The sequence below is a fragment of the Sinocyclocheilus anshuiensis genome, unplaced genomic scaffold (assembly GCF_001515605.1).
Source record: "Sinocyclocheilus anshuiensis isolate Anshui unplaced genomic scaffold, SAMN03320099.WGS_v1.1 scaffold28, whole genome shotgun sequence".
NCBI classification, from domain to species: Eukaryota; Metazoa; Chordata; class Actinopteri; order Cypriniformes; family Cyprinidae; genus Sinocyclocheilus; species Sinocyclocheilus anshuiensis.
Window position 1 is genome coordinate 607386 of NW_015555724.1, and position 8371 is coordinate 615756.

Consider the following 8371-nt stretch of genomic DNA (forward strand, 5'->3'; position numbering starts at 1 on the left):
AAAAAAAAAAAAAAAAAAACCCTAAAGTACAGTATTCAGAAGTTCTTCTTGAGTTAAGAACTCAGTCAGTCAATTGTTCGTAGCATTTTAAAGCTCTCACATACTTGTGTCAGAAGTTTTATACTTAAGTGCAAGCAATGTCGCTAACTTTCGTTTGAGTCTATCTGTCTTTACTCACATTAAAGTATGACTTTTGGTTTCTTTATACAGTACAGACCATAACCATATGTTTGACCATTATGTACCCACATATGCTTTCCTGTTGACTTATACTCTCATCATTGACACCGCAGACTTGTGTTGAGCATGTAGGCCATGTGTTACGAATCTACATACGCACATCAATCACTCACACACACATGCGCACACTTTCCACAGAGGTTTCAGTTTAATTAAAGAGTGTAAAGTCCAGGTGGCTCGGACTGTCAGCACTCCCTCTGTCTCTGTCACAGACACACACACACACACACACACACACACACACACACACACACACTCTCGCATGTATAAGTTAAGCTTCAGTGCTGTGTGGGTCTAACTGGTCCCACATGCTGGACCAAGACTAGTCCTATGCTAAAGACATCACACACACTTTCACTCAAATTATACTCTAAACAGCCATCACTGGTGACCACATCTTTTTTTTCATTTCTCATGCCTATTCATTGCTTAGAACAAAAATAAACTTCCTTTCTTTTTCCTTCCTTTTTAGGTGAGCCCTCACATAACAATCTGCCACAAAAAGGTAATCATGTCTTTCAAGCGTTGTTAAGCCATGCAGAATTTTTTTCGCTTCAGATTACGTTAGAAAGATTATTTCAAAAACACGTTTGAGCATTTGTGTGTTTTTCTGTATTCTGATAAACTTGTGTGTCACCCCTCATTTTGTCTTTTCGATCTCTTTACAGATGAGGGTACAAAGACCTCATGTTTTGTTCACAAGCAGGTGAGAATTGTCGGTGGTGGGCCTGTCCAGATTAAAGAAGGCAGCTGGATGGTCAGCATACAGAGAGGGTAAGCCATTTGCAGAATATGTAGGTAACATTGATAAATAATATAATTAACAAACATTATTTGTGGTGCACTAAGAATTGGTACCTCAAGACTTACCCATGTGTAATTACTGAAAGATGAAGAAAGAAGAATGGTGAAGAACTACCAGTATGTCATTTTTGTAAGACTTCATTGACTATAAAGCATATTTATATGATTTATATGAAATGTCCTGCTTTAAATGATATTAGTCAACAGTTTTAGAACAGCAATTTCATTAATGGGCAGTTTTTAAAATGACTTTTTATTATTATTATTACTTTTCGTTATTTATTATTTATTTATTAAACATTTTAGTAATTTTTTTAGTAAATATATATCAAACCAAAATGGCTTATATAATTGCTTGTTTTGTATTATTTTAAGAAAATATTGTTAAATTATTGTATATAATTGTCTTTATTTATTCACATTTTTTCAAGTTTGTATAGCGCTTTTCACGATGCAAATCTTTGCAAAGCAGCTTTACATAAAATTTAAGTTTCTACATTATATTTAGTAATAGCTTATCAGTGGTGAGTATCTCAAGTTGATGTCCATATGGCAGTAATGTATGGTACGGCTTATTGAAGTTTTACTGTTATCATGATTATTTTAGCATCTACTACTCTTGAAATTGCCATGTAAATTGCATTTGCTGCTGATATGGCATTATTAAAAATCAACCAAACAAATATATAAATAAAAATAGTGCACTAATAAGCATCACTATTACTGTTACTTTTGTTACAAACCTCTAACCTCTTAAGTATTAAACGTTAGCATGCAACTCGTCCTCAACCGAACTACTTACAGGTATCTGTTAGCATTATATATTATACTGACTTATTAACAGGTGATACTATTAAGTGTAAGATACTAGTAAGATACAGTAATTTTACAGGGTGTTTGCATTTCCCAAATCTTTGTATCCACTTTCTTTATATCAAGCAAGAAGTATACACAATGTCTGTTTTCCTAAAAAGTCCATCGTAGGTCGATTGACTGTAAAATTCCCTCCAAATAAAGTGCAATTGTCCATGAAGTTCGGACAGCTCCTCAGAAGTAAAGCCCTGCGCTGTCATGTTTTATAACGTGAGAGAGTCATGTTGGAGATGCATCACTGTCTCATGTCTCTCGGTCTCTTCAGGAGCACTCACTGGTGCGGAGGTTCTCTGGTCAGGGAGGAGTGGGTGCTGACAGACAGACAGTGCTTCTCGTCATGGTAATTATCTCCAGCCTTGCTGCACAGTCACCGTCATGCCCTGGCTGTGACCTCTGGATTCTCAGGGTCACAGGGTCAATGATCCACAGGCTTTCATGATTTGTCCCGTGCATGTGACCCAACAAATCAAAGCTGCGGATGTTTTTAGAACATGCATCTTATAGCATGAAACATCCATATATCTACATTTCCACAAAAATAATTTATATTATAGAGGTCATATCATGAGGAATCAAATTTAGCTTGAACTTTTGAGATAAGAAGATTCATTTTACTACGATAAACATACAGTAACATCCTCCCTACTCTAAAAAAAATAAAATTTTTAGACCATTTATAAAATCAAAGCTGCAAAAATGGCCTACTCTGAGCTTTTTAATTCTAAAGAGGCTGAAAACCTATTTTTGGACTTGCAAACATGCAGTTTACTAGTAAATTTGATGCACCACATTGTAAAAGGCTGTTGGCAGGAAACAACAGCAACAGCAAAAAATGTCCTGTTTAATTTTAAGGATCAGAGAAAGAGTAGAAGATGGTCATAAAAAAAAAAAAATTATTGGCACAAAAAAATGAATTCAAGGATATTTATGCCCGGTACCTGAAACCATACTTTTATGATATACTGTATTATATCATTTTTCATTTATTAAAATGTTATTGTTTTTATGATTATTTTAATTTCTACTACTCTGAGTTTGCCATGTAAATAGCCTTTTCTGCTGATATGGCATTACAATCTAAATTGGACTTATATTGTGAGTAAAGTTGATGCAATAAGCTATCTCATTGCACATTTGTAAAGGCTGTTGACATGAGAGTTTTTAAGGCACAGTTGAAAAAGAAGTACAAAAAGAGTAGAAAATGGTCATAAAAAACTAAATTATTGGCATAAATAAATAAATAAATACATACATTCATACATTATGTAATATTTATACCCAAAACTTGAAACCATACTTTTATGATATGCTTTTCCCCCCAGTGTGCCTGACCTATCAGAGTACAGAGTTTGGCTTGGTATATCCCATTTGAATGAGTCGGGTGAGAATGACTTCCACAGACAGGAGAGGAGAATCTCACACGTGATCTGTGGCCCGGAAGGCTCAAGTCTCGCTCTTCTCCGACTGACTCAGTAAGACCTGCCGAAAAATAAATATGTATATTATTAATTTATTCCATGTCTGATCTTATTCCTTTGTTGTTGATGAAATTACCTCTCTGTTACTCTTTCTCACAGACCTGCGCTTCCAAGAGAGCGTGTCAGAATCATTCAGCTGCCTGTGGCGGACTGCAGCATTCAGGAGGACACCATATGCTCTGTGTACGGCTGGGGTGAGGCCAAAGGTGGGTTCAGCATAAGAGCCAGTCATCAGAGACTCCCCAACAACTGACAGCTTTACAGGCACACAATATTGCTGTCTTGCTTCCAGTCTAACACAACAACCTCCCAGTGGCTTCAACTGACCATAAAGTTTGGTTTGTTTTATTAACGTAAATCCATTACCCAATTCTGGGTGCACACCAAGGAACTGCACTTGAATATATTTTATAAATGGGGGCAGGGTAGGAAATTAACCAGGGCTTAGGGAAAAAAAAAAAGTTACCAAAAGTGACAAAAATGTTACAAATATTTAAAATGTGAGTGCAAAAAAGTTCTAGTTTTGCTGTGAGGCAACATTAATAAACAGCTTGTTGGTGATGAAAGCATTTTAGAAGCTTTTTTCGGTTTGGAACTACATAGCGTAACAGTGTGAAAGCAGGAGGGAAGGCACACAAATTTGAGTTCACATTCAAGCAAATGTGCCAAATATAGTCTCTAATAGAGTGTTTTATGGCTTTCTCAGGCACTGGACATGAGGGAACATTGAAACGAGTTCATCTGCCCATAGTGAGCAATGAACGATGCCAGCAGCTTCACAAAGGGGCTATTCCGATCACCAGTTCAAAACTGTGTGCTGGTGGCAGAAGGGATGAAGGAGTGTGTGAGGTGAGTTTATTCACTATAGATTTACTCTCTGCAGAATGAGCTACCATTCAAAAGTCTGGGGTCAGTAAGAGTTTTTTTTTTTTTTGTTCGGAAATTAATAATTTTTTGCAAAAAGTTCTTTGCAAAATTTAATGCAATAATGCATTTCATTGCTAGTAGAGACTTCTACATTGTTAAAAAATATATTTAAAATAAACATGGTTCTTCTAAATGTTCTATTAATTAAACAACCCTGAACAAAAAAAGTATCTTGGTTTTAGACAAAAACATTAGGCAGCAAAACTGTTAGAAACGTCAATTATAACAAGAAATGTTTCTTGAGCAGCAAATTAGCATACTAGAATGGTTTCTGAAGAATCATGTGACACTGAAGACTGGAGTGATGATACTGAAAATTCAGCTTCGTCATTACAGAAATATATTTTTTTTCTATATTGCATTTTAAAACATATTCAAATAGAAAACATTTTTGATCAAATAAATACAGATTTGGTGAGACTTTTTGAAAAAATATTTTTAAAAGTCATACCGACCTCAAACTTTTGAATGGTTCTGTGTATCAATGGCTACTTATTTAAATCGCTGACATATTGAGACAAATGCCATCTTATTTTTTGTTGAACTGAATGAAATTATAAAGGTTTTGGTGGCGCTTTTAATTTTGTTAAACTTTAGATGTATTTCTAAATATAAATTTTTGTCCTTTTGTTTTTTGTATTTTTCACAGAAGGACTATGGCGGCCCTCTAGTATGCCAAGAGAGTAACAGTAAAGTCATTGTTGGCGTGAGCATAAACGGCAGAGGATGTGCCCGACACAACCGACCAGCCATTTTCGTGAACGTGGCCTTCTATACTGGATGGATTCATAAAGTATTCAAAAATTATCCAAACTCAGAAATAAACAACTGATGGAGAATAAGCAGGATTGAACATACGATCTGAGATATAGGAACAAACATACAGAATCTCCATAAATCTGACAGTTCATTTCTTGATTTTGGGTTCATCTGAACAGCTCTTGTTGAAAAAGTTCTTGGGAACTTTCCCAGCTTGGCCGTGAAACATATATTCAGAAACTACTCAAAGAGCTAGAACTGCGGCTGAAACTGTTGCTCTGAATTCAAGCAATTTGTACACCTAATAATCCCAGAACCGCAGAGCAAGGCGCTGGGAGACAGTCTCTAAAGGCTAAATTCGCAACTAGCCATACGGAAAGATAAAGATTACTGGACTGAAGTGCGGATGGGCAGCCAGAATCTGTTTCAAGAATCAATAGCAATTCCTGGCCACCAACCAAAAACTTCAAGTCCTCGAAGAGAAATCTTGCTGCAGTGCGTTACAAAGCATTCGTATGTACATTCAACCCACACATTACCCATCAAACTAACAATCTGTACTTCAGTTGGGATATTGGATTCAGAGACTCAATCCAAGTTTGAGTCTGGATTCAGACCAGGACTTGATATATGGATACAAACTCTTAGATCCCAGCAGGAATCTGCCGTTCCCCTCTTTAAAAGCGTTCAAAGCTGACCGATGTACATATTTCGGCCGCTCCTCATCGAGAAAGAGGGTGTTATCATTATAAGTACTTGCTGATATAAAACCCTCATTAACAGTGTCATTCAAAAAGCCCCTCGATAAAGTATTAGCTGTTAGCTGTTAGCATAGCTAAATGTAGAAAATCTTATGGGTAAAAGTATACACAGAAGGCTTTTTTTGCGTTTATGCTCCTGATAATACTTGAAAACACACATGAGAGAGGTCACTGTGTCCCTCAATAACACCTCCTTGTGTCGCCATTACAGATTGTCGTTTCGTCAGCGTAGGCGTAGCCATTTCCAGTGTTGATATTTTGTCCGCAAGCCTGAATGGAGATGACATGACCTGCTTGTAGTGACATGCAGCAAAAATTCGTAGTTGTCATAACATATCAGCATCTGAGGTTCCCATACACTATGTTCGGTTTAGAGCAGAATTCAGAGGATTTGGAAATGTGTGTTTCACAGTAAATACTGTGGTCGTGGGAGTGGGGTACTCACTCCCATTTCTTTCGTAGGTCTCATAGACCTTTATAAGATGTTGGCCTCCTCCATTCCAGTGTCGTTTTGTGTCCTCATTGGGTGGTTTTATATATTTGTAAATATATCTGTATTCATTCCAAATGCACATTTTGTCAGTGTACGCTAAGTGTTGTGAAAATCAAGAACGAGTGTGATATTTTATGTTCACTGAATCGTGCGTGTGTGTATGAGTGTGTGCAATGCTGCAAAGATGCATTGAAGCCGAAATGTGCATCTCTGCAGGACAGAGAGCAAAGCGAGCGCACATCGTGTGTTCTTGTAGACATCGGAATAAAGGGCAGTTTGGGAATTTTACAGATTAATTTAGCTGATTTTCAGATCAGAGCCGTTGTAAGATAAATCCGAGTGATTTTCTCTCTTGTGTGGTCTTGGATCGCTCATTCCACGAGCGCCTCGTTCTCTCGTAGGCTACTGGCCTGCCTCCAAAAACAATCAGCTTGGGAAATTACCTCCAAAAATCATGTCGGCTTTAACAAATAGCTCTCTGAGTGATGACTCGTAAGTGTTTGTATTCCATCCACTCCCGATGCTAATTATGTTGGTTAAAATGAAGGATGAGTCGTTATGTAAGGACGTTGTTGAACACATTGAGATTAGTGTTACTAAAGCACAAGACAAGGCAAAAGAGCCCTTCAGTGGTACCTCATTTGGCTTTAACGTTTATCAAAACAAATGTTTTCGTGTAGTAGTGTTTTTTTTTCTACTTTGGAACAACATGAAACCTGTGTTTGAGGAAACCTAGAAGCTGCTGGATGATGAAGCGGCTTGTTCTGAACTTTTTTCTAAGATACATTGAGGGGCGAATTCATTTGTAGTATTTCGGTGCGAAACCTGCATCACATTCCCTAACCACCTGCTATCCAGTTTAACCAGGCTATAAAGTCATTGTCATTATTTTCAGTGCAAACATACCTCCTTTATGCATATGCAAATTAGGCTCATTATGGAGTGTGAATTATTCACACAACCCACCAATATTTGCCTGCCGCAATTAACGTCCCGGTACTGCAGTTAAATGGAATTAAATTTTAATTTCAAGAGATGTTTGTGTACATGTTCTGTTAAACATGGCAGTACAGATTTAGTTTGCACTGTTATTTCATTTATGTTATTCCTTTTTTGAATCTGGAGCTAAAACTTATGGGAAAAAAATGTGCTTTGGTAAATCATAATCATGACATAAAAGGTCATATTTATAATAAAAAGTTAAAATGACAATTCATAATTATGAGATACATTAAGTGATTAATAAGTCATTAATGAAATAATAAATCATAATTATGAGATAAAAATTTATTTTGACATAAAAAGTCAAAATTATGACAAAAGTCATTATGATATATTTGAGTCATATTTGAGATACTCTGATATAAAATGTCAATTATGAAATGTTTTTGAATTTGTGACAGTCAAAATTATGAGATAAATCATTATGACATAAAAGTCATAATTGTGAGATATAGTCATAATCATGACAGGAAGTCATACTTGAGGTTCATAGTCATATTTCAGATCAAAAGTTGAAATTGGCATAAAAAGTTGGAATTATCACAGTCAAAATTATGACATACTAGGGCTGTCAAAATTTTTTTTAATTTCGAATATTCGTCGAATTTAAAATAAAAATCCACATTTGAATGCAAAAACGTTGCATTCGAATTTTAGGTGTGCGTTAAGGAGGCAGCCTTATCAGTGGCGCACGAGATGCGATGACGATGTAAGTGTCATTGCATTTTTATGTTTTTGTTAGCCTATCCAGTTGAAGCCACTAGATGTGGCGCTGCTGTGTTGTTAATTACAAATATTGCGGGAAAAGAGAACATCAATGCGGAGAAGATCTTGTTTACATCAAAACTGAAACCAAGCCGTTTACACAGAACACATATTTCGCACATTTTCTAGAGGGACATCTATCACCGTTGCACTCGCATCTCGCACAAAAGAACCGCATGTTTAGAAAGCGATGTAAAATTAATACAAGTTCAACTTTGAAAAAACATATATCGAGACTTTATGGCGGGTTTTTTCCCCATCCCATTGCA

The 8371-nt window shown here is 36.3% G+C and overlaps 1 protein-coding gene across 1 annotated transcript in view; it reads left to right on the forward strand.

Annotated features, from left to right (window-relative positions):
- hgfb (hepatocyte growth factor b) overlaps positions 1-7454 on the forward strand; it is a 30310-nt gene extending 22856 nt beyond the window's left edge. The window contains exons 12-18 of the mRNA XM_016465852.1: positions 713-745; positions 909-1014; positions 2183-2257; positions 3240-3389; positions 3495-3601; positions 4102-4244; positions 4972-7454. Of these exons, the coding sequence (XP_016321338.1) occupies positions 713-745; positions 909-1014; positions 2183-2257; positions 3240-3389; positions 3495-3601; positions 4102-4244; positions 4972-5154 (797 nt within the window). The 3' untranslated portion in view covers positions 5155-7454. The remainder of the gene's footprint in view (positions 1-712; positions 746-908; positions 1015-2182; positions 2258-3239; positions 3390-3494; positions 3602-4101; positions 4245-4971) is intronic.
- Positions 7455-8371: the final 917 nt, after the last annotated feature.